This window comes from Myxocyprinus asiaticus, chromosome 4 (genome assembly GCF_019703515.2).
Source record: "Myxocyprinus asiaticus isolate MX2 ecotype Aquarium Trade chromosome 4, UBuf_Myxa_2, whole genome shotgun sequence".
NCBI lineage: Eukaryota > Metazoa > Chordata > Actinopteri > Cypriniformes > Catostomidae > Myxocyprinus > Myxocyprinus asiaticus.
The window spans coordinates 57,524,724-57,551,955 of record NC_059347.1 but is presented as its reverse complement, the minus strand read 5'-3'; the positions used below and the strand labels follow the sequence as shown (position 1 = coordinate 57,551,955).

General features: G+C 38.5%; 2 protein-coding genes across 2 annotated transcripts in view; both read right to left on the bottom strand.

Annotated features, from left to right (window-relative positions):
• The window catches only part of spef2 (sperm flagellar 2), a 37,076-nt gene extending 18,006 nt beyond the window's left edge, over window positions 1-19,070 (bottom strand). The window contains exons 1-18 of the mRNA XM_051696331.1: window positions 18,942-19,070; window positions 18,696-18,798; window positions 15,595-15,847; window positions 14,763-14,933; window positions 13,420-13,563; window positions 12,136-12,215; window positions 10,516-10,684; window positions 10,170-10,358; window positions 9,863-10,050; window positions 9,129-9,297; window positions 8,330-8,549; window positions 6,993-7,057; window positions 6,841-6,892; window positions 5,411-5,469; window positions 5,187-5,290; window positions 2,217-2,464; window positions 1,183-1,318; window positions 516-670 (exon numbers count right to left, since the gene is read on the bottom strand). Of these exons, the coding sequence (XP_051552291.1) occupies window positions 516-670; window positions 1,183-1,318; window positions 2,217-2,464; window positions 5,187-5,290; window positions 5,411-5,469; window positions 6,841-6,892; window positions 6,993-7,057; window positions 8,330-8,549; window positions 9,129-9,297; window positions 9,863-10,050; window positions 10,170-10,358; window positions 10,516-10,684; window positions 12,136-12,215; window positions 13,420-13,563; window positions 14,763-14,933; window positions 15,595-15,847; window positions 18,696-18,798; window positions 18,942-18,999 (2,563 nt within the window). The 5' untranslated portion in view covers window positions 19,000-19,070. The remainder of the gene's footprint in view (window positions 1-515; window positions 671-1,182; window positions 1,319-2,216; window positions 2,465-5,186; window positions 5,291-5,410; window positions 5,470-6,840; window positions 6,893-6,992; window positions 7,058-8,329; window positions 8,550-9,128; window positions 9,298-9,862; window positions 10,051-10,169; window positions 10,359-10,515; window positions 10,685-12,135; window positions 12,216-13,419; window positions 13,564-14,762; window positions 14,934-15,594; window positions 15,848-18,695; window positions 18,799-18,941) is intronic.
• A 3,023-nt stretch (window positions 19,071-22,093) lies between these two features.
• LOC127440001 (leukemia inhibitory factor receptor-like) overlaps window positions 22,094-27,232 on the bottom strand; it is a 32,517-nt gene continuing 27,378 nt past the window's right edge. The window contains exon 18 of the mRNA XM_051696357.1: window positions 22,094-27,210. Coding sequence (XP_051552317.1) covers window positions 26,623-27,210 — 588 coding nt within the window. The 3' untranslated portion in view covers window positions 22,094-26,622. The remainder of the gene's footprint in view (window positions 27,211-27,232) is intronic.

Sequence of the window (27,232 nt, the reverse complement as noted above, 5' to 3'; positions counted from 1 at the left end):
CATTATATGAGAAAAAGCAGAAAAACAAAATATCTATAAAATGCGAAGACTTTTTAAAATTATTCATTTTCTGTTCCATGGAAGAAAGAATGTTAGATGGGTTTGACATTAGAGCAGGGACGGGGCCAGAAGGGTCGCACGGGGCGGTAGCTGCCACTCTAAAAATGAGCTTTGCCACCCCAACTCTGACCCCACTCGCATCCTGGAGACGGTGCACAACGGCTTAACCCGTTCGTGTCGCGCATGGTCCATAACACACCCTTTACTCCACTCTTACCAATGCTTTGCCACCCCTGGCAAAAAATCAAGGACACACCCCTGCATAAGGGTATGTAAATAATGACAGAATCTTAATTTTTGTGTGAACTGTTTCTTTCTTTAAGCAGTTCAAGCTGAATTCATTACAGACATAAATTCAGAAAGTGTGAAGAACAATAGAGCCTTGCAATGCTTGTAATGTACCGCTTTGCATATAAGAGAACACTTTGAAGCAATCCAGAAACCAAGACACTTACCTTTTTCAACTGAGTCCATAGTGTCCTTTAAGATCATCTCCACATTGCTGAAGAGAATGTCCTCATCTTCTTCTGCCGTGATTTTTACTAGAATATTCTGCTGGTCACCAAACCATTTCTCCAGTTTTGGCCACGTATCATGGAAACCACTAATTCTTTTGAAGAAAACATAACATATAATATGCAAAAATCTCTGATTGATTTGGTCCAACAGGCTTTCATTGGATCTTGAATTAATGTTCCAGTATGTAACATCAGACAAAAAGGAAAGTCTTTTCAGATGTGGAAAACGCTATTACATTTTGATGAAAGATTACGAAGACTGATAATTGTGCGCGTGTGTAATAACACACACTAATGAATAATGAACAATAAGACCAAATGTATTATTAAAAAAAGGGGTCAATTTTGATTTTATGTAGATCTGATAATTTCTTCAGCTCGAGAACCACTTATACATAGGATACATTTTCATGATTTTGTTTTGCAAAGAAATTTATTGATTTCAGGCTTGTTGCAATATCTCGCTCTATGAAAAAAAATACAACCAAAACTTTTAGCATTTGAGATTAATATTGCTTGACTAAAAGACCAACTTTTCAATGTGGCTTTAATAAAAAAATTCCAATAGAATAAAACATTCAATTATTTCACTGTATTCACACACCTGTGCTGTATCTGTTCTCTCTCCAGGCTTTTGTCTGTAGAGAGGGATGTTGGATCCTGTGTGTCCAAATCTGTACTCCTCTTTTCCTCCAAAGCATCACTGTCTTCTCTCTCCTGCTCTCTGCTATCCACCACCACTAATGCATGAAGATCACACAGCTTCTTTATTACAATGATATAGCCTACTGTAAACTGACAGTGCCTCATACACTGATCAGCCACAACATTAAAACCACCTGCCTAATATTGTGTAGGTCCCCCTCCTGCAGCCAAAACACCACCAACCCACATCTCAAAATAGCATTCTGAGATGCTATTCTTCTCACCACAATTGTACAGAGTGGTTATCTGAGTTACCGTAGACTTTGTCAGTTCAGACCAGTCTGGCCATTCTCTGTTGACCTCTCTCATCAACAAGCGTTTTCATCTGCAGAACTGCCCCTCACTGGATCTGGCACCAACAATCATCCATGCAATTATCTAATCAGCCAATCGTGTGGCGGCAGTGCATAAAATCAAGCAGATATGGGTCAGGAGCTTCAGTTAATGTTCACATCAACCATCAGTATGGGGAAAAACTGTCTCAGTAATTTGTACCGTGGCATGATTGTTGGTGCCAGATGGGCTGTTTTGAGTATTTCTGTAACTGCTGATCTCCTGGGATTTTCTCACACAACAGTCTCTAGAATTTACTCCGAATGGTGTCAAAAACAAAAAACATCCAGTGAGCGGCAGTTCTGTGGATGGAAATGCCTTGTTGATGAGAGAGGTCAACAGAGAATGGCCAGACTGGTTTGAACTGACAAAGTCTACGGTAACTCAGATAACCACTCTGTACAATTGTGGTGAGAAGAATATCATCTCAGAATGCTATTCTGAGATGCGGGTTGGCGCTGTTTTGGCAGCACGAGGGGGACCTACGCAATATTAGGCAGGTGGCTTTAATGTTGTGGCTGATCGGTGTATATTAGAAAGAGGTTGCTGTTAAAGTTAGTCTGAAAGTTATACCTTGCAGTACAATCTCTGTAAACTCACCAGTCTGTTGGGCAGCTCGTTCCAAAACCTGCTCATCTGAAACATCTAACAGCACAACTAGATCAAGAGCAGCTGATGGAGGGGGTGGGTGTTTAGAAGTGGTTTTGTTTTTAGCTCTGCTGCTTGGCTGTGTTTTTGGCTCAGCTCCATCAGGTTTTGTTCCATTCAGAGCATTCTCCAGCATCTGCGCCTGAGTGACATCCACTGGGAAACCATCTAGAATCCAGCCACTATCAGCAGGAACATTCCTACAGAACGCAGCAGGAAGAAATCAGTTTTAAATGGAATAAATGCTATGGAATATCAAAGGAGCACTACGTAAGATCACTGACATTTCGGTCAAAAAATTACTTGGTATACCTTTTGACTCTTGATTTGAAATGACACCCAATAAAAATATTCTCTTCACTTACCTTGATTGTTCTTTGTTTTCTTCAAAACATAATTTGTCTAATATTTAATCAAGCAAGCTCTTCATTGACACTCTTGCTGACCCTAACAAATATACTAACTTTTTTTTTTTTTTTGTAAATTGATAGAAATCATTTTCACACAATAAATACTGAAATGGTTTGTGTTTATTTCACTCTTTGTTCAGATAATCATAGTTTTATTGATATTAAATTATTATTGAAAGTCTGGAACATGGCTAAAACAGTCAATTCTGAACATAAACATGATTTGAAAAGTACCAAAAATAAATAATATAGACCTGGTAAAAAGTAAAAAATTGGAAATCTGTTAAGGCCCTGGTATACTTTGTATGAAATCAAAGAACGAATGGGGGGGTCAAAAAGAAGGTGCTTTTGAGTTCGTTTTGGTGGTTTGCAACAGCTCGACAGGGTGAACTTTAAGGGAAACTTCTGACCGGCTGCTAAACACCTTCTAACTGTCATTGATCCGCATCATCGTAGGTGTGACCTAGAGCTCCACCTACCTTGAGCCCGACAGCTAATTGGGTTTACGTTCTTCAGTCAGTCAAAATCACTCAACAGGAACACATCGGCATGTAAAGTTATTAGCGAGCTGGTGGAAATTTACCAACATCTGTACGATCGTTCACGTAGAGACGTTTTACAAGAACATGTCATACGTTTTTTGTTTTATTAGTCTACAAAAGGAATCAAATCTACTCAAATACTCTTAAGTGCCAATTCACTCATGTGCCATCTGCATGAAAGCCATTCACACACCTGTCTAAAGTAAGATATGACTCTCTTATCATCATTCTTTTGTCTGTTTTTCCCCATTAACACTCTTTTATACATTTACTTTGCAGTAGTATCATAAAATACTACAATAACAGTGTAATCGGTGCATATTTTATTTATCATCTATTACTTTAAATCATCGAGCGGTTAAAACAGCTTCTTTTATTGACCTCATGTGAATTCTACTCATAAAATGAGGCACAAAGTCATTGATCATACATTTTATTGTCACATTAGTTAAGGTTTTACATATCGTCTTGAGCGTCCTCATATTTAAATGTGCCTCTAAACGCCGACCTACAGCAGTGTGTCCTGTGTCTGAATGTTTGTGAACAGTATACTTTTGCTCAGCTGCTTCGAACTTCTTTTTACCCCCAGTGCTTGAAGTGGGCGGTTACTCACCGGTACGTAGTACCTGACTTCTTTAGTTTAGTTTACAGAGTACCAGCAGATTTTCTTGCCTATCAACACTTCTCAGAGACTCCTGGTACGATGTGATTTCTTAATTTAAATGCAAGCCAGTGATTTGATGAGGCCCGCCAATCACTTTTATCTGATGTTCTAAATGATTTTGATAAAATCGCAGTTAACATCAGAGGACTCTCTGCGCAAATATCAGCAGTGAGTTTATCAACACTCAACACATGCAACAGCATCGGTAGTTGTCAAGCGATCCGTGGTCCAGTTCCAGAGGAGTGTGCATGTTCAAGCTTGCTGGCCACAGTTCAGTTATACTCTTCTCTAAAACATGAACTTTTGTGTGAGAACTTTATATTGCATCTTATTCACTCAAATGTATTTATGCAAATTGTTTAGCTGCTGGTACAGTCAAAACAGACTTTTTATTCTCCATTCTTTTCTGTAGTGCTCGTAAAAAGATTATGTGAAGCTGAACCGGCAAACATGCATATATCCTGGTTGTGTTTGTTTCTATATACAGATGTGTGTCAGATTTCACAGTCCTGAACATCATCAAATCAGTTTGTTTACCGTTTCTAATGATTCTTATCTGCACAAGTGTCTGGCTCCTGTCTGCAAATTCATCATATGTGCAGGACAAAGAAAGTCTAATTTTGCCCTCATTGAATAGGAGGTTAATAAAAAAAAAAAAAAAAAAGGAAAAACACACACAATGCTCTTTTTTTCTCAAGTTTTAGGCTACATTTATTTTGTGAAAAAAGACAGTTCTACATTAGATTGCCATTGTTCTCTTAATCAGGTTGATATTGTCAAAGTTACAGACTTTAGCAGATCTAAATGTTCTTTCACAGTTTTCATAAACAATAACCCTATATTGTATGTTTTTATATTCAAAGTAAAGTTAATCAAAACCTATTTGTTAGTTGAGGGTGTGAGGTCAGGTTTGTTCTTTAGCCAGATCTTAAGAAGGAATTTACGACCAGACCTTGAACATGTTAATTAAATACCTCTTTTAGTTACAATAAAAGTGATAGGTAAGATAAATATGGGGGGAAAAGTCTGGCCCCAGTTCAGCTTATAAAACCCCAAGTTTATTTTCTTATTTTAAAATAAACATACTGTATGTTGTGAACAAAAACAGTCTCAGAGTATATTATATTTCCCCAAAAAAATCAAGTTTAATCCTAACAAGAAGAGTACCTGCACTATTTTCTTCCACTTCAAGCACTGATTACCCCTAAACGGGCCCTTTAATTTAAATGAAAATAAACCCCTGGGACATGAAACTGCCAATAGTTATAGAAAACCCCCACATATGGAATGCAGACAGGCCACTTACCTGATAGCATCCACTATGATGTCCACCAGGAGTTCATCTGGAACAGCTTTGCCGGTCCTGAGGATTTTCTCCACCGCAGCACCATGCTGTGCTCGCAAAGACCACTGAAAAACAAATCATTGTACATCATCAACCATATCAAACAACAGGGCATTTGTTGGTGAGAGAGTACAGAGAGATACAGGTCATATTTATGTTGGCAGTGTGTTAACTTGTGCCTTTACTTTTTCTTTCTCCTTTCTTTCATGATGTCCAGATGTTTGAGTCTCATGAGAATGCGGTCCTGATGTGAGACATATAGAAGAGATAATAACACCACTGTTACAGCTTGAGCATATACACCGATCAGCCACAACATTAAAAACACCTGCCTAATATTGTGTAGGTCCCCCTCATGCAGCCAAAACAGCGCCAACCCGCATCTCAGAATAGCATTCTGAGATGCTATTCTTCTCACCACAATTGTACAGAGCGGTTATCTGAGTTACTGCAGACTTTGTCAGTTCAAACCAGTCTGGCCATTCTCTGTTGACCGCTCTCATCAACAAGACATTTCCATCCACAGAACTGCCCCTCTCTGGATGTTTTTTGTTTTTGGCACCATTCGGAGTAAATTCTAGAGACTGTTGTGTGTGAAAATCCCAGGAGATCAGCAGTTACAAAAATAATCAAACCAGCTTGTCTGGCACCAACAATCATCCATGTGATTATCTAATCAGCCAATCGTGTGGCAGCAGTGCAGTGCATAAAATCATTCAGATACGGGTTAGGAGCTTCAGTTAATGTTCACATCAACCATCAGAATGGGAAAAAAATGTGATCTCAGTGATTTGGACCATGGCATGATTGTTGGTGCCAGATGGGCTGTTTTGAGTATTTCTGTATCTGCTGATCTCCTGGGATTTTCACACACAACAGTCTCTAGAATTTACTCCGAATGGTGCACAAAACAAAAAACATCCAGAGAGGGGCAGTTCTGTGGACGGAAACGCCTTGTTGATGAGAGAGGTCAACAGAGAATGGCCAGACTGGTTTGAACTGACAAAGTCTACGGTAACTCAGATAACCGCTCTGTACAATTGTGGTGAGAAGAATAGCATCTCAGATTGCTATACTGCGATGTGGGTTGGCACTGTTTTGGCGGCACGAGGGGGACCTACACAATATTAGGCAGGTGGCTTTAATGTTGTGGCTGATCGGTGTATTTCCAAAGCAACTGATGTCACTTTTTTTAGCCTTCTCTTTATTGGGTTTTTAGGTTTGGTACAAAACCTTTACAGAGAACCCAAAAAAAACAAAAAAAACATACATACGGTATATAAAAGAATCAAACAAATGAAATACATCAAAAGTAAAGACAAGTGTAAAAAATGATAACATAAATTAATAAATAAAGGAGTAAAATAACAACAACAAAAATATCAGATGAATTAAAAACACTTTTTCCCCAGTAGGTCATTGCTTTCTTTTTTCTTTCATTACTTTTCTCATTTTTGTTCCTCCATAGGGAGTATAACTTCAATACATAAATAACAGATATCACATTACATATCCTTTTGGAGTTACATTGAACAAAATGTATAAACAAACAAATAAATAAATAAAATAAGTCACTAAATAACCCTTTGAAAAGTATTTTTATATTCTCTCAAACCTGAGTCCAGAGAGGTACCATCTGTGGATGAGCTACATCTCTCCAAATTGTTCTGCAACAAATGCAAGGTTGCAGAAGGTCAGCTTCAACAGGGATGTGAAATAGTAAAAGAGGATGTCCAAAATGTAAGTCAAATGTTTGATGAATGATACCTGCTGATAGGCTGATAGGGCTTCCTGGATCAAAGTGTTGACCGAGAGCACATGAAGGCCAAGAACTGATTCCCAGAGATGAACGAATATCAAGTTAGTTCAAAACAAACCATAAATAACCTAATCAATGAAATAAACACTCAATTGTTGTTCTACACCAGAGTTTCTCAACGTTTTTTGTCTGCTGAGCCCCCATCACCCAGATTCAGGGGCGCAACTACACATTTCCAAGTGGGTATGCAAAAGTAAATTTTGTGCCCCATGTATCTGTCAAGCGAGGGGAGGGGCGTGTCATCTATTAAGCGTTGAGTTACATGGCGCCCCTATGTATTGCATAATGAGGGGGTGATGTTGGAGGGGTCCAGGAGGCCGACTGCACCACCTTTAGTGAGCCGCTGGCGCCCCCACTTTACATGACGCCCCTATGCATTGCATACCTTGCATATATGGTTTTTGCGCCTCTGCCTAGATTATTTATGTAATATCAGTAAGTACCCACAAAAATTTTGGTCTGATACTCACACAAAGCTACTGTATGGCTTCAGAAGATTTGGAATGTTATGCACAAAATGTAGACTACTTTTTGGTGCCTTTTTTTGTCCTTTATGAAGATTGTTAGCCCTTGGTGACTGTATGTTTTTGTTGAATGGAAAAGAGCAGCCTGAATGTTCTTTATATTTTGTTTTCCAAAATTTGGGATGACATGAAGGTAAATGATGACTGAATTTTCATCTTGGGTGAACTAATCCTTTGGGGGTATTTACACTTGGTTACTTCTTGCTTTTTTACTGATCTCATTGCTATCCGATTGAATAAGCACATTCCATTTACACTTGGCCACATCAATGCATCTCCGCCAAAATGATATAAATCTGATCTTCAATTCCCGTGCTATATGAAAATAAAACAGAGTTCACTTCCGTGATTATGCTATTTCCAGGCAGCAGATTTAAATGATGTGATTTATTATCTGATTCCAAGTGACTTTGCCCAGTGCACATGTGTCTGTGTGTTCATGCGCTGTGTATTTTTCCCCTGGGCCGCTTCTTTTAGAACAGAGCTGTCCATGCATGTCAGCTGCGCTCATTGTCAGTGTTTAGTTTCAGTTTCGCCAGCAATCTGCATCAAATAATAAAGAAAAAAGTTCTGTCTCTCCTACAACAGGCATTTACACTTGGTCTTTTCATGATCAGATAGCACTCTGATCAGCAAAAACGCATGCAGTGACCAAGTGGAAATACCCCCTTTAAGTAATGTTCTAACCTTGTGATGCATCATAACACTTTTTATCACAATACAGCTCATATTATGATGATTTATATTATTCATGTTCCTACCATTGTGGATCCTGGTGAGGCAGGTGGTTTTGCCCGAGTAGGTTTTTCCCAGCACACAGGCTCTGATGGTGAACCGGGGGAACAGAGGATTGGGGGGGCTTGTATTGGGTTTGATTATCATGTTCTGTAGATGACTCACTACATGATCCAGAATATCATTATTCACAGGAGGCGCTTGACTCTCACCCTCTTCAGGCCAAACCCACTCACCCGTCATACCCTCAGGTAAACAGACAAACAGATATTTTGTTACCCCTTGTTTTTTACCAACAGAGCACATGCAAATGTTCTTCTGGAGTTAATAAAGTTCTAAATCAACTTTATACTGCTTTAATAACAGATAATGGGGTAAAACAAAAGGGAGCACACACTTATTGCTCTTTACAGGGTTCCCACTGTCATGGAAAACCTGAAAATATCAGGAAATATTCAAATATTCAAAGTCTATAATGAATACATATAGTTTTTCTCTACTCTAAATATTTCATGAGCTTGAAATAGCTTATGTAGAATACAAACTGCCAGTCCATAATGATGTCTCATTTGTCGGTGAATGGTTCTTTTGAGTCAGTAATTTTGAATAAGGAAAAGACATGGAAATTCAAAGGTCAAAAAGGGTGGGAACCAGTCCTTGAATTGATTCCAGTCTTATGGGGGGTCCCCACCACTCAATGTTGTTGGCAGGCTTTTGACATAGGGTAGTTTTTATTAAATCATACTTTTCATTATTATCTTTACTAAAATAAAAATATAAATGCCTTATGGGGGGTCCTGCCCCCATAAAAAAAACTGTACTTACCACATACTCATCGTAGTCTATCTCATTGAGTATACTGCGTTTCTCCAGTTCAATTATCTGTTCTGGTGTGGGGTCTATGGGTGTGGGCTCCACGCTGGCCACTTCATACAAAGGCTTACCGCTGTAAAACAGCTCCATCCATTCTTGCATCATCTTCACTGGTATCAGACTGAGAAAGAGTAAAGGTGACAAACAGATAGTCAAAAGAAGGTCAGAAGAAAGAGACTTTGAAGACCAGAACTTCTTTGAAACTGCTCACTACCATTTCTCCACCCAAGAGATTGTTGTAATTCTAAAACTGATATTTATAAGAGTGAATAAAGCCTCAAACATGTAATCACTCCAAAAATAGTACTAATTGGTATTTTTTTTTTTTTTTGAAACATCAAAAGATTAAACAAACAAGATATGTGGTCTTAACTGGTTTTAGATACCGGTCTGTTCCTAGTACAAGCTAATTAAGCTGGTTATTGTTGCATGTTGACCAAGCATGAAAGTAAAAAAACCATACAGTACATACTGGTAACCATGTGGTCACCAGATGAACCAAGCTAGCTGGTCAAAACAGGGAAGTGCATTTTGTCATGTTCCATTTTAAGAAGTTTTCACTTTTTTTTAAGCATCCAGGTCACTGAATTATGTATCTTTGTATTTTTTAACAGCATTTTGTTTTGCAGTGAAGTAATTTAAAATCAGATATTATTGTTTAGTAGAGTGATCAGGGACATCAGTACTTGGATGTGAGGAGCCGATATTCTCCAGCTTTGGTTGCCAGATCCACAATCTGCCCCAGGATTTCTCTGCAGATGTCAAAGTGCTTGCGATATCCAGCCTGAGCGCGCTCGGCAGCCAGCCGTTTGTGTTGCTCACGTTCCATCCTGATCTCTTCACTGCGCTCTAGATGTTCCTGTCGAGCCAGAACCTGGACAGCAACAGTGAAGGGAAAAAATTAGAACTACTATTTTGAAACTTCTTCTGATGCCTTATGTGCTGATTTATACATTCCAGTCATCTTTGTTATATGTATGTGTGTTCTCTTACTGCTTCTCTTTCCAAAGCCTCCTGAAAGTCTCGAAGGCGCCGCTCCTGGTACTGTCTTTCCAGGAAGATTCGGTTCTGTCTCAAGACCTCTTTCTGCTGTTTTATTTGCATTAGCTGCACGGCGATTCTCTTCTCCTGCTGTGTCTGACGCATCAATCGATTGACCATCTGTTCTTCTCGTAATGCCTCCTGCAGAAAAAATATCAATGTGAGAATCATCAAGGGACTGAGACATCTCTGATGCTCACCAGCATATGTTGTGTTTTGGTCACTGGTTTCCAGCATGATAAGCTGGTGTGCTGGTGTCCACACCAGGCTTTTTAAGACAAGCAAGGCCTCTAGTCACCTGCTGAGCCTCGTGGGCTTGGAGTTGCTCCAGAAGGGCACGGCGTCTCCGCATCTCTCTCTGCTCTCGGGCAGCTGAGTCCTCTTCCAGACGCTGACGGATTTTCTTGATGTACTCCCTGTTCCACTGTTCTTTATCATCTGCATTTGTTGGCTGGGTCACAGGACCACTGTAATTGCAGGTAAATGCGATGTCTAAAGTAAAGCCTGTTACATCCCAAAGCAGTCAAACAAAACACACATGACTTGCAGTGCTGTTTCACAGACCTTTGACTAACAATGTAAGGTCAACATTCTTGTAGACCATGATGCAGCTTATTCTGGCCTAGAACTACCCAATGAGACAGGACAAGACCATCTGATTAAGAGAGATGTACCACTATTGATTTTAAATGACCGTACGATACTGACTATTTTTGTGTTTAAGTGTCAGATTACCGATATGCATGACCAAGTTTTAATTGTTTTATTTTTGCTTTTAGGCACAATAACTTAAGCATTTTTCATTAACCTCTGAAAGTGAACTGCTTTACAAAACTACCATTCATTTTGTGCACAAAGTAGTATTTTGGCTACAAAAAATTAATTTCACTAGTTTTAGTTGCAACATACAGTACACTTTTACAAAGCCCCCCACTTAATTAATATTTAAGATTTAAAGTCTTTTGTGTCTAACTTTATCGGTAAACCTGACATTAAAGAAACGATAACCGATTAAGTGGAAAAGTGTAAATATCAGTTGAAAATATCGGTTAAACCGATTATCGGTCTATACCCAGTGTTTGGTAATTTACTCTAAAAACGTGATTAATTACTAACTACTAATTACATCTTCTACAGTGTAATTAGATTACTGTACTAATTACTCTGTCTGAAAAGTAATTGCATTACTTATTACTTATTACTAAAACCCTTAACAACCTCGACCAGATGGAAAATACAAGGATAGACATGAAACTGTTCTTTTAAGTCTTTAAAATAAATCATATAAAATCAAATAAATTATTCATGAACTGGCCAAAGAATTTAAAGGGGCTGCATTAAACATTAAATTAGACATTAAATTTCGATTTTAAATTCACTATTGTTTTATATAGAATTGTTTTATAGTCTATACAGTATTTAACGCAATTACATCAGAAGTAACTGTAATTAAATGACGGAAAAATTAAGAGTAATCCCTTACTTTACTTTTTTCAACTAAAAAGTAATTTAATTACAGTAATTAAGTACTTAGTAATATATTACACCCAACACTGTCTATACCTAATAGTTACTTTTGCTTTTATGTGCCATTTAGGGGTGGGTTTATTTGAAAAATATTTAACTCAAGAATAGATGGAAATAGGTTGAAATAATGAAGCGAACGGTTGTACAGAATTAACTGAAAAAAAGAGTGAAAAATGTGTGTAGACTTTTTGTCCATCTAAAAAAACCTCACAGATACTGTATAACTCAAACAAAATAGAATATACTATTCTGTTTGTGGATATCTTGTTATCTTGCAATCCTGAAACACTAATCAAGCCAGAACAAAAACGATGGTGCCACAGACAAACTCATGAACTAAGCAAGTGTTACTTTATTATTTATGTTGACATGTAGCTCTGTGGAAACACACCTGTAGAGTAAAGCTTCACCGCCAGCAGGTGATATCCTCTTCTGGTTCTTCTCAAAATGAGAGATCTCACGATGAACATGCTGAAAATCACACATCAATATAAGGGATAGTTCACCCAAAAATTGTCATCATTTACTCACCATTACGCCACCCCAGATGTGTATGACTTTTTTTCTTCTGCAGAACACTTATGAAGATTTTTAGAAGAATATTTCAGCTCTGTAGGTTCATACAATGCAAGTGAATGGTGGCCAGAACTCTGAAGGTCCAAATATCACATAAAGGCATCATAAAAGTAATCAATATGACTCCAGTGGTTTAACTCATGTCTTCTGAAGCAATCCAGTTGGTTTTGGGTGAGAACAAACCAAAACATAACTCCTTTTTCACTGTAAATTTTACCATTGCAGTCTCTAGGAACGAACATGATTTCAAGCTCGATTACACTTCTTAGTGTTTGATGCATGCGCAGAGCGCTAGATGGCGCTATAGGAAGTGTAATCGAGCTTGAAATCACGATCACCAAGGAGATTGCTGTCAAGATTTATAGTGAAAAAGGAATTACATTTTGGCCTGTTCTTACCCAAAACCGACTGGATTGCTTCAGAAGACCTGGATTAAACCACTGGTCATTGGATTACTTTTATGGTGCCTTTATGTGCTTTTTTGTTTTGGTCACCATTTACTTGCATTGTATGGACCTACAAAGCTAAAACATTCTTCGAAAAATCTTTGTGTGTGTTCTGCAGAAAAAAGTCATACACATCTGGGATGGCATGAGGGTGAGTAAATGATGAGAGAATTTTCATTTTTGGGTGAACTATTTCTTTAAAATATGCTCACTAAACACAATCCTTTAAACAAAGCAACCTTTGACAAGCCACATTTCTCTTCCATATGAATCTTTTATACCAGCTTTAAATCCAATATGGTCAACCACCTGGATTTAGTATGTATTGTAATATACATACTTCATTTGTTCAAAACTGGTATGTAGAGTAGTAGTAGAGCAGAGTAAGCTTTTTATTTATACCCATGCCATAAAAAAGTGAACATGTGCAGTTGTTACCTTAAAGAGCTACCTGATCTTTTCCTTTAAATAAAAAATAAAAAATGAAGTACATTTAAAGTCAATACATTTTTAGATGACTAAAAAATGTTAGGTAAACCGATACACATTTTTTCTTTACAGTGCCTGGTTTGGTGAGATTAGCCCAAAATGGTACACAACTTTTTTAAGGGCTTTTAAAGTAAAGAACAGCACATATACTCAAAACAGACCACCTGAGCCTCCCGCTGTTTGCGAAAATGCTGCTGCTGTTTCTCCAGGCCTCTGGATGTGCGAGCGTGAGGAGGTTTTGGGATCTGAACTACAGCTGACTGAATCTGAATCATGATCTCCTGCTGCTTCCTGTGGACCTGCTGGTGCTGACATACAATAAGACATTCTATCAGTCTCACTTTTACATGCGGATCCACCAATCCATGAACAGTAACACATTAAAGCCATTAAAATGCCACTAGATAAAAGAAGAGCCTTTAATCAATGCCTTTGTTTCCCAGTATTTTTTCCCACTGGGATATCTATATATATTTTTACTGGGATAAAATATATTCATCCCATTAAAAACATCTTTAAAACAAGATGAATTCACATTATAAGGTAAAATGTAATCGGATATTAGGACATGTATGTGTTTTGCCACTTTTTTCCCCATGTGCTGTCTTGATTTAATGAGGTTTATGCTTTAAACAAGTCGCAAAAATCTGCCAATGGAACTAAATCAAATACACATACTATACACAAAACATTGACACATTCTCTGAAAGCAGACCTAAACATCTTACTCAGTTGTGCTTATATGGGGAGCTATCTTGTTTTAAAGGAAATGTTCACCCAAAGATGAGTATTCTGTCATTCTTTATTCACCCTTAAGTTGTTCCAAACCTATATAACTTTCTTCCACAGAACACAAAAGACAGTCTGACAGTCTCCATTCACTTTCATTGCATCTTTTTTCCGTTCGATAAAAGTAAATGGTGATTGAGGCCAATATTCTGCCTAATATATCCTTTTGCGTTCCACAGAAGAAAAAAAGTCATACTGGTTTGGAACAACATGAGGGTAAGTGAATTATGACAGAATTTTCATTTTTGGGTGAACTTTCCCTTTAAGCATGTACGGAAGTTTTTAGTGGAAAACAACAAAGATATTTCTTAAGAATGGTATTTCTAGGAGGCCTGGGTATCACAGCGAGTATTGACGCTGACCACCACCCCTGGAGTATTGAGTTCGAATCCCTCGTGGTCGCGATTAGTGGTTCTCACTCTCAATGGGGTGTGTGGTAAGTTGTGCATGGATCGCGGAGAGTAGCATGAGTCTCCACATGCTGCGAGTCTCCGTGGTGTCATGCACGAGCCATGTGATAAGATGTGCAGATTGACTGTCTCAGAAGCAGAGGCAACTGAGACTTGTCCTCTGCCACCTGGATTGAGATGTGTAACCGTGCCACCATGAGGACCTACTAAGTAGTGGGAATTGGGCATTCCAAATTGGGGAGAAAAGGGGATAAAAATAAAAAAAGAATGGTATTTCTGTAGTGCTGCACTCTAGAACAAGTCTTCACCTTTTCGATGTCTCTCAATCTCCTGTCCTCCAGTCGTTTGAGTCGCTCCTCCTCTTTCAGGAATTCAGCCATGACCGAGTGGTTGTACATGTCCTGCCCTCGTTTATGGAAGCGTTTTGCGATCTTCTGCATCTTAAGATCCGTCTCACGCTTTACTACTGTCTTCAAACGCTGTGAGACAAACGGTTCAGAGATCCACTGACCAGGCTAAAAAAACCTAATTAGATAAAACTTTGCTATGGCAAAAACTTTTTTTTAAGAATGAATGATCTATGCTTCCCTACAAAGTCAAAATGCAGTAACTATGCCAACTCTGAAAATGAGAAAAAAATGTTTGCTTGTTTATTTTGATTCTAAAGCCAAATCTAAAGTACTCTCCTTCCATTTTCTGTAAATCTGAGAATTGAGCCAAAAGTCTGTCACAGTACAGATCAACCTAAAAGACACAATTTTGGTCATAACTCACACAGTTTTTTCAAAATGTGTAGTTACTGTGTTTAACCTGTGGTTCAGCAAACAGTGTGAATTTGGGGCAGGACTGCAGTACCTGTAATAAGCCTTTAAGTGAAATTATTAGTTTGTCCGAACAGTGACAGACAGGGAATGGAGTGCATGGGGCCGTAGGAGTTTTATGGAAACATGTCTGGAAACAATCATTATGTTTTGCTGTTCGGGCACCAAACTTTTTGCTACTTTGGTGTCGCTAGTGGTGCAGAAATTACACACTTTAATTTGAGATACCGCCAACATGGCGAGCAGACATTATAACCACTAGGGCACTAGAATATCCCTAAAAGAAATGAATTGATTTGACTTTGTAATAGTGGCTCACCTCAGTATAGATGCTGTTCTCTATGCGGTGTAGCCGGGCTGTGGCCGCAGGCTGCATGACCTCCATGGCTGCAGCAGTGAGTCCCGATCTCTTCTTCTTCTGCAGCAGAATGTAGAGCTGGTACAGCAGGTGTGTGGCTGCCCCCTGTCTGCCCTGCATCACCGATTTTGCCATGGCTAGGTCAAAGGGCACGCCCAGCAGCTGTAGGGTGGGCTCAAGGCGGGTGAAATTGTTCAACTTTGCATTCGGCGTGCTGGGAAAGATCACAGACCACTTGCTAATAATTTGGATATTTGATCAATGGATGTTTGCTATAATTACATTTACAATATCATTTAACATAGCATTACCTGTGAGGAATAAATAATTGTCTGTCTGTCTGTCTATCTATCTATGTTAATTTCACATTGTTCGTAATGGTGATGTTCTATACAGCAAAACTGTATTTAAAAAAATGGTTTTATTGAAATCAGCATAAATTAAAGGTAGTACAACAAATCCAACCATGATGTTTAAATACTTTATAAATAAATAATACATTTACATTTTTTATTTTTTATTTTTTTTGCATTTGGGCATACAGTAATACAGTATATACTTCATGAAAGTATTGCTGAGATAAATTTGTCTGTCTGTCTCTATCTATCTATCTATCTATGAATTTTTACACTAAATTGACTATAGTAAATGATTTGTTTTACAATGAAATTAGCATAAATAAAGGTAGTACAACAAATATTACCATGATGTGTAAATACTTTATAATTTAAGTCATATTTTATTAATTTATTTATTTTTGCATTAGGACCTACAGTAATGTTGTGATACAGTTGTGCTCAAAAGTTTGCATACCCTGGCAGAAATTGTGAAATTTTGGCATTGATTTTGAAAATATGACTGATCATGCAAAAAAAAACGGTCTTTTATATAAGGATAGTGATCATATGAAGCCATTTATTATCACATAGTTGTTTGGCTCCTTTTTAAATCATAATGATAACAGAAATCGCCCTGATCAAAAGTTTACACACCCTTGAATGTTTGGCCTTGTTACAGACACACAAGGTGACACACACAGGTTTAAATGGCAATTAAAGGTTAATTTCCCACACCTGTGGCTTTTTAAATTGCAATTAGTGTCTGTGTATAAATAGTCAATGAGTTTGTTAGCTCTCACATGGATGCACTGAGCCATGGGGAGCAGAAAAGAACTGTCAAAAGACCTGTGTAACAAGGTAATGGAACTTTATAAAGATGGAAAAGGATATAAAAAGATATCCAAAGCCTTGAAAATGGCAGTCAGTACCGTTCAATCACTTAAGAAGTGGAAAATTCTGGGATCTCTTGATACCAAGCCAAGGTCAGGTAGACCAAGAAAGATTTCAGCCTCAACTGCCAGAAGAATTGTTCCGGATACAATGAAAAACCCACAGGTAACCTCAGGAGAAATACAGGCTGCTCTGGAAAAAGACAGTGTGGTCGTTTCAAGGAGCACAATACGACGATACTTGAACAAAAATGAGCTGCATGGTCGAGTTGCCAGAAAGAAGCCTTTACTGCGCCAGTGCCACAAAAAAGACCAGTTACAATATGCCCGACAACACTCTGACACGCCCCACAGCTTCTGGCACACTGTAATTTGGAGTAACGAGACCAAAATAGAGCTTTATGGTCACAACCATAAGCACTATGTTTGGAGAGGGGTCAACAAGGCCTATAGTGAAAAGAATACCATCCCCACTGTGAAGCATGGTGGTGGTTCACTGATGTTTTGGGGGGGTTGTGAGCTCTAAAGGCACGGGGAATCTTGTGAAAATTGATGGCAAGATGAATGCAGCATGTTATCAGAAAATACTGGCAGACAGTTTGCATTCTTCTGCACGAAAGCTGCTCATGGGACGCTCTTGGACTTTCCAGCACAACAATGACCCTAAGCACAAGGCCAAGTTGACCCTCCAGTGGTTACAGTAAAAAAAGGTGAAGGTTCTGGAGTGGCCATCACAGTCTCCTGACCTTAATATCATCGAGCCACTCTGGGGAGATCTCAAACGTGCGGTTCATGCAAGATGACCAAAGACTTTGCATGACCTGGAGGCATTTTGCCAAGACAAATGGGCAGCTATACTACCTGCAAGAATTTGGGGCCTCATAGACAACTATTACAAAAGACTGCACGCTGTCATTGATGCTAAAGGGGGCAATACACAGTATTAAGAACTAAGGGTATGAAGACTTTTGAACAGGGGTCATTTCATTTTTTTTCATTGTTGCCATGTTTTGTTTTATGATTGTGCCATTCTGTTATAACCTACAGCTGAATATGAATCCCATAAGAAATAAAAGAAATGTGTTTTGCCTGATCACTCATGTTTTCTTTAAAAATGGTACATATATTACCAATTCTCCAAGGGTATGCAAACTTTTGAGCGCAACTGTAAGTCTGTCTGTCTGTCAGTCAGTCAGTCAATCTATATATCTGTCTATTAATTTTTACATTAATCAATGGTGATTTGCTTTATTACATTAAAATGACTATAATACAATTATTATTTTTTACATTGAAGTTTGCATAAATTAAAAACAAACACTACCATGATGTATAACTTTACTATGTAAATGTATCATATTTTATCTATCTATCTATCTATCTATCTATCTATCTATCTATCTATCTATCCGCCTGGCCATCGGTCTGTCTCTCTATCTACCTACCTGGCTGGCTGCCTGTCTGTCTGTCTATCTCTCTGTCTGTCAGTCTGTCTGTCTATCTATCTACCTACCTACCTGTCTGTATCTATCTGTCTGTCCGGCCGTAGGTCGGTCTATCTATCTATCTATCTATCTATCTATCTATCTATCTATCTATCTATCTCTCTGTCTGTTTATTTGTCCGTCTGTCTGTCTATCTATCTCTTATTTTTATAAGTATCTATCTATCTGTCTGTCTGTCTGTCTGTCTGTGATTAAAATACAAGTCCATTCTTTTTTGGTCATGTTAGTCCAATCTATCTATTCATAATCTTGATTTCTCTCATTCATTCAACCATCTCAAAACTGGGATAAGTGGCAACAATCGCACACTTATCAATAATAATTTTCACCTTTGTTTTGAAAACAAGTGGAAGTCGTCCTGCAGCTCATATCTGTACAATATCTCTCCAATCAGATAACCGTTCGCAAAATCCTTGGTGAAGGAAATCGGCTCTGCAATGGAAACAGTAGACATTCAAAACAACAATACAACTGTCACGTTTATTATCTACCGTTTTATTAGGAAAATATTCTAACTAACGCTTGTTAACTCTGTTTCTAACAGCTATTTCGTAATTTACACGACAGACACTTACCAAGGACTTTTGACAGGCGCAGCTCTGAATTCAGCCACTGACAGATTATGTCTGACATTTTGAAAGTGTAATATTCTTGAAGAAATTAAATGTCCATAGTCTATAAGTGTGTTTTTAAGGCAGCTGTGTAGTTGGTATTGTTATGGTTAGCGTCCCGTATTGGTGTGCTGTTGCTATGGAAACCAAACATGGAGGCGCTGAGCGCAAAGGCCCACCAATATTCCCTGAACGGAAATCATGACAGAGTGGAGTTGCCATGGGCACTAAATTTGTAACGTTTCCTCGATATTCGTCTTGTGACGTGTTCATGTTTTGTCGTCATCCGGTTGTTGTACCTGTCAAAAATTGTTGACAAATATTGTGACTGAAGAAAAGACTGTGACTTGGGTGGGGGGAATCCAAAAGGAGTGTGTTAAGGATTTCGCTTAGATACCCTAAATGAATACATTTTAAATTATTAGGGGCCGTTTACACCGAATGCTTTTTGTGTCCATCTGCACTTTTTAATAGTTTTTCTATGGATGTCTAAGAAGTGTTAGCTGAAGTAAAAATGACTTCTGGTACAACTTGTGCAGTTGTTGGCCGTAATAACAACACCAAGTAGTTGATGATATCAATGTAACTAACTTTGGGCCATCACTTCATGTCATCTACCTCCATAACCCTTGAATGAACATATGGATCAATTTAACCCATCTGACCTTTTAACACTGATTTAGATCAACTTAACTTTAACTTTTCGGCCTGATACTTCATTACATCCTCCATGGAGGTAATTTGGATGTGACAATGTTCAGCCACTTCTGTTGGTTTTATATTTTGTGGCTGAATTCTGACACATGTTGTGTGAACACATGGCTTTGTTTGGTTTTCATTGTCATGTGTTCTTGTGTCTTATCACTTGTGTGTGTACTTGGCTTTGTGTTCTCATTGCCATGTGCACTTGTGTCCGTTCAGTTGAGAGTGATACCCCCGTTATCAGTTTATTTGCCTCAACCTGTCCCTCGTTACCCTCATTTCCTTCCCTATTTAACCTTCCTTTCGTTTTCTGCCCCATGCAGTTTGTTGTGGATGTTTTTGCTGTATAGGTGTTTGGTCTGTCTTTGCCACTGGAGACTCCTTTTTTGAGACAGGACCTCTAGGCTCCCTTCTTCAGCCCTGCAACAAAGTTCCTGTGTCTGTGGAACATTGTTTTCCCCTATGGGGTGGTTTGTTATTTTTGGATCTAATAAAAGCCCATTGTTTAATCTGCACTTGAGATTGACATTTACAAACTTAGTATACGGATCAATTTGACCCAGTTCATATAAAGACATGAAAGGTGTAAAATGGCAGAACAGTTCAATTTGTTATTTATAGCAAGTACACTCATACTCACAATTGCACTTACCCACACACACATGCTCAATCTAAATCTAGTGGAGGTCAATGGGAAACAAGTGTGTGTGTGTGTGGTTCAAAATTTGACCTACCCACACCCTGACAAACACAAAAGTACACTCAAACATATGGACACACACAAACAAAAATACACCCAAATTGTCACAATATTATTAGCTCAGTGGAAGCAAATGGAAACATGTGAGACTACATTTTTCCCCCATTCTCATTGTTGATATGAAGATTAACTGATGCTCCTGACCTGTATTTGCATGATTTTATGCATTGCACTGCTGCCACATGATCGCTGATTAGATGATCACATGAATAAGGTGTACAGGTGTACCTAATTAAGTGCTTGGTTAGTGTACACTACCTGGACAAAAAAAAAAGTTGCATACTCATATTTCTTTGGACCACCTTTAGCTTTGATTACGGCACGCATTCATCTTGGCACTGTTGCAACAACCTTATGCAATGTCACATTTGTTTCCCGTCCAGAGTTGCATTAATTTTTGGCCGAAATCTTGTATTAACGATGGGAGAATCGAACCACGCCGTTATGTCTTCTACAGACTTTCAGTGGGGTTAACAGGACTAGGTGGTGACCAATTAATACGTGAAAATGATTCCTCATGCTCGCTGAACCACTCTTTCACAATTTGAGCCCGATAAATCTTGGCATTGTCGTCCTGGAATATGCCTGTGCCATCAGGGGAGAAAAAAATCCATTGATGGGATAACCTGGTCATTCAGTACATTCAGGTTTTCAGGACTTCATTTTATTGCTGCGTAACGTTGCTGAGCCTAGACCTGACCAATTGAAGCAACTCCAAATCATAACACTGCCTTAAATCCAAACAGCAACTTTTTTTTGGACAGGCAGTGTATATTGGGTATAACTGTACACAGTAAATGTTAGTAAGCTATTTTTATTACACTAAAATCATGTTAACACACATATTGTTTTTGTCTTGTGGTTATACTTTTGAAACAGTGAGCATTTCAACCTTTACAGACCGGATCCATTTGCTTTCATTGTAAGTGCCTCACTGTATCACAGATTTTTGCTTTTTCATAAAGAAAAAGAGGGACGAGTAGAAATTAATTTTAGTGCCACAAATGCTTCCAATTAAACCCGGAATATACCTTTAATGACCCCTTACGATTCCAAGATTTTCGTTGTGACAATGTTTTGAAGTCAATATCCAGTTGTGTGGAGAATAAACTCTTTTTATAAGACCTAAAAAACAAGAGACAGGCAGATTTTTCAGATGTTAGGTCAGAACTGAAAACCCATGTTCCTAAAACATTAGGATAGAGAGTGCAGTGAAACAACAGAAGGGTGAAAGGTGTGGTGGATTTATAGTGAAGTAGAGGACAACTGACCTACATTAATTAAATTAATTAATTTTATTTATCACACATATACAGTGAAATTCTTTTATTGTTTTTCACATATCCCAGCCAAGCTGGGGTCAGAGTGCAGGGTCAGCCATGATATGGCACCCCTGGAGCAGACAGGGTCAAGGGCCTTGCTCAAGGGCCCAACAGTGGCATCTTGGCAGTGCTGGGGCTTGAACCCCCGACCTTCTGATCACTAACCCAGAGCCTTAACTGCTGAGCCACCACTGCCCCAAGATAACTCTCTCTGCAAATAATAAAAATCAGGCCAATTTCAATATAGGGATTCCAAAATCAAACCTTAAATTGTCCCACAATACTGAATATTTGTTGTCCTTTGAAATAAGCACAGGAAATCATAACTTGGTTTATTTGCTTTATTGTCTATAATACTACAGACAGTATGATTCTGTTAGTGTATTAGCATAGTATTAAGAGCCCAGATGCCTGGATACATCTTTAAAATGTCCTACACATGTGTTTACACACACACACACACACACACACACACACACACACTTGTATAGTGTTTCTAATTTGATTATCCTTTATTCCTCTTTACTAGCTAATTTCTTCTCTCTCTAAACACTGAAAACACAATGTGGAATCTGCCATGCATACAAAGGCGATAATATTAATGTAATATTAATTGATATTTACTTGGATGCAATATTCACATCTGATGATATTCACGCACAAGAGAAAAGCTTATATACAATGGATTACATGCTTTGTAGTGTGGTATCCCATGTGATCTAAATCACACACAGAAGTCGCTCAAATCTGAACAGTTCTCTGTGTTCACACTGCTCAGAAACATTTAGAAAAATCTGATTACCACTCTAGTAAGAAGAAAGTAGCCTTTTGAGATGATTTTGACACTTACACCCTGCCACCAGAGTGTAAATGATATAAAATAAGCTACTTATCCATTTTCATAGCTAATAAATGACTCATCTGGGCTAGGAAATCTAGCTAAAGCTGAGCTAATGATAATAAGTGTGGCCTTAAAAACATAACATACATATATTTATGCATTTCACATTCATAAAAAAAGAAAAATAAACATTAGTAGGTGTTCATTATTAAAAGTTTTTCACAGTAGTGTTTAAAGCTTTAGCAACACGCTTATAGATGCCGACCTATCCCACAATATCACCCAAATTCAGTCCTAATAATGTTCATCTAATGCCCTTTCAATCAAATGCAAAACAGACACGTTCTCAGTTTAACAGTCTTTAAAGTCTCTAAAGTCAAAATTGACCCAAGTCGGGTTCATTTTGATTCCATGCTGAAGTCAACCATTCAGGCTCAGCGTAGCGTGCGCAAACTCAGACGCTATATTGTCCCGTTGTGACGTATGTGTTATTCTGACTGTTCTCACTGTGACAGCACAAAGTGACAGGAGATTTACACAGTGTTCAGGTAAAGGCCTTCACAGTAATGTTACACATAACTCTCAAATACTTGGATGTTAGATTAAGTTCTGGGAAAAGCAGGTTGTTGATGATGTCGCTGAGGCCAGTTAAACAAAAATTCCACCAGAAAATGAAAATTCTGTCATAATTTACTCAACCTTATATCATTCGAAACTCCTATGACTTTCTTTCTTCCGCAAAAGGATTTATTTATAACAATGTCGAAGTAGCTCATTTCCATTCAATGAAAGTGAATGATGACCACAGCTGTTGAACTAGCTTTTCAATGCAAGAAACATGATCTTACATCGATTTGGCTTAATAAGTAGGGATGTGCACGGATAGTCGACATTCGGTTAACCATTATTCGGTTATTCTGCACGTGCAATAGAGGTCTTTAACCCGACCTCGTCAAGCTCCGATAAAAGCGTCTGGTTTTCCGGCCGGTTTTGGGTCAGTTATTCAAGTATAGGGTGAGTTAGGGGCTGTTCAAACATGCTTTTGTGTGGGTCTGTGCTGTTTTTCTATATACTGTTAACCAGGGGCGTAGATTCTAGGGGGGATGGGGGGGGGGGTAACCACCCAATAATCAAAACAAGAAAGTACAACCCCCCCCCGCATATTTATACAATGATCAATGGAAACATGTAAATTCTTCACACTGTAACCCCCCCAATGTTCAAGCCAAATGTACGCCCTTGCTGTTAACACATGTCGGACGGACACTTTTGACTGTTGCACTGGCTGAATCTCGCTGTTTTTTCTTTCAGCGTCTCATGTAAGATCGCCGCATTTTTAGACACCAAGTAAAGTTAAAAATCTCGAAATACCTGCATTGTGTTTCATTGGTTGTGCTGCGTTCTGAAGAAGTTCAGGTTGCAAAGAGGACTTAATGTGACTGTTACACAATTAAACATGATTCCAGGTTGTTTTCGCCGTGCAAAGTTTCAGCGCTTGATAAACAGTAAGACAGTGTTTTCCCCTTTTGCTCTGGTGTGCATATTTAATAATTAGACAAGTTCAATGCCATTTGATTTGAAAACATTTAAAAATCAAAGCACCCCAATGAGGCTTTTCTGCATCACAGAAATGTGAACATGCCCAAGCAGAGCGCAGTCCAACCAATACAGGCTTGAAAGTTTGATTATTTTTGTTTGAAGAAATGTATTTGTGAGATTTTATCACTGGAGGATCTATGTATTGTACTATTTAGGCTTATAGCTCACTGTGCACTTTATTTGCTGTTATTTTGAGTAACGTTTGAGGAAATTCAATTGCAATAAACATTCTTTATCCTACGTCACAATCTCACGGTTAATCGAATGTTAAAATGGTAACCGTGCACATCCTTATCAATAAGCCGACAACGCATAAGGTCTTGAAAACACCTTAAGCGTTTTACTTTTAACAATGTAACGTTATAAATGATTTAAACAAACGATTGGCACGCACAGATTTTTGCGCAGCTTTCTTGCGTTGTCTGTGGAAGAGAGCAACTTGAACATTCTGCCTCACATCAACTTAGGTGTTCTACAGAAAAAAGCAAGTCAAACTGTTTTGGAACGACATGAACTATTCCTTTAAAGTTATTTACCCTGTGGTACACAGTGGTCCCACGATCCATAGCAATAATGGAGAGACTGCTATAGTAAAAGGTGCTGCTCTTTGGATATTACATCAATTTAAGCTCCTGAGGCACTGTGGTCATTTTAAACTCTTTGAAAATTTCTTGATAGCAAGCAGAGGAGCACATTCTGAAATCCTAGACTAATATCTCTAAAATTAGCAAATATATATCCTACATAATGCGCATTGACATGTGGCTAAGTATACTGGTGCACATGGTTGCCAATGTCATATCCAGGTAAGTGCTATGCATCTGTGAGATTTGAAGCAAGTTCCAGATTTATGCAAGTATGAAATGCAAAGATGTATTCATAAAACCAACAAGATGCTATACAGATTGTATGGATAATGACATTGTTAAATATTACTGACCTTTGGAAAAATGTTGTAGATAAATGTAATTTTCTACCCATGGAACTGACTGAGCATCGATTATAACTAGCTAGCTGCATTTAATCATGAAGTAACACAATCTTTCACAGAATGAAAGTTTTCGACTCGTCACTCAATTATTTAAAAAAAGCAAAAATTGTGGTTACAGTACGAAACTTACAATGACCATGAATGGGGCCAGTCAATAAACGTTTAAATACGCATTGTTTCAAAACTATAGCCACGAGATGTAAACATTATACCTGTTAACATGATTTTAGTGTGATAAAACTGCTTACTAATCTTATCTTTGTAAAGTTATACCCAATATTACAACTCGGTTGCTGTGATGATGCAACACGGTAAACCATATTAACAATTTTATGACACAAAAAAATATTTTTTCTCATTAAAATTATGTTTACATGTATAATGTTTACATCTTGTGGCTATACTTTTGAAACACGGTGTATTTTAGTGTTTATGGACTGGCCCCATTCACTTCCATTGTAAGCGCTTCACTGCAACCACGATTTCTGGTGCTTCTTTTTTTAAACAAGGGATGAGTCTACAATACTTTCTGTGGTAATCAACATTATGCCACAAATGCTGTCGATTGAGCTTAACTTGTATTGAACCTAGAATATTCCTTTAACATGCAAGTCGACCACATATAAGGTAACGTAAACACGCAAACAATGTTCTTATATTGGGGAAAACCCATTTGACAGCTTATTTAATGTGCGCATGACTGTTTACGTTTTGACGTCAAGACTCAAGACCGGAAATAAATCTGATCATTTTCAAATCTCATGTAAACGAGGTATGTTTGCCTGTCTGGTTTTCATAATGAGCTGATTTTTGCAAGCTGTCAGCATTTCGTTACATGTAAAACACACTGATTAACGGTGAGATTTTAGCTTAAGTTGCGTAACAACTTTCAAATATGAATGGAAGTAGTGCAGCCATTGAGAACAAACCCTCAATGCACTGCTTTCGATCAAACAATACATTTTCACAGCCACCATCTTTTCCCGCCAAATTTAGCCGAAACATGAGCGAGAGAGTCCATCAATTTCTGACACTTTCTGATCTCCCAAGTTTAACTGCTACCAAAAATGTGAGTACATTTAAGAAACGATGAACGGTGAGATTCCATAAGAATGTAGATTTTCAGGGACCACTCCGATAACACTGGATAAGTCTAAGGCTACTGTTGCTACAAGACAAGAACACTAGTATGAACGGATGTGGCAGTGCCCCCTAGGGGTAAACATCATACTGTTCCAAGTGAGCATCAGAAGATACAACTCCCTCCAGCTCTTCAGTAGTACTTCACCTCTCTGGTCAGTAACACAAGTCCCAAACAGCAGTGATGTTTGATAACATAATTGTGAGTGATTTCCAGTAAGGACCAAAGCGAAAAACATCCTCAAAGGTGAACATCATGAATCAAAGTGGAACGCTGAAGTAGTGTGTTCTCAAGATTTTCCAGAGAGAAGATTGTGGAACCAGGTGTTGGAAGGCTGCGGTTTCTCCTCAGAAGATTCTGGAATAAGGAACTGGGATGATGTGACAGATGTTGGGCTGCCAAGTGAACCGCTGAAGTTTTCCGCATCAGGAAAGTCGAGCTGCCAGGAACACTGGGGTTTATAGCCCATATTCATGCTCTCCTCTTGGAAGTCTGGATCAAATCCGAGTTGTGGCTCAGCTGGACCTGCAGCAGACTGCATCTGTGGTCTGTAACCTCCGGCACCGTTTGTCACCTGTGAGGAGGTCGGGCTCTGGATGCCCGTGTAGGTGATTTCGGTCTGTGTGGAGCCCACCGAGGTGGTTGAAGAACCAGACGAGTCTGAAACATGGTTACTGTGCGAACGGTCACCAACCACCTGATTGTAGTATCTCAGGAGGGCGGGTTCATCTGAATCGGTGTCTACCTCTACGTTTTCATTCTCAGACTCCTCCTCTTCCTCTGGCACTGGAACCAGACCCTTCTTTCTGAAGTCCCACTCTGGACTCTCAACGATGTGAACTAGACTGTGAGGAGAGGGCTTCACATCCAGGGGACCCTAAACGCAAAAAACAATCTCG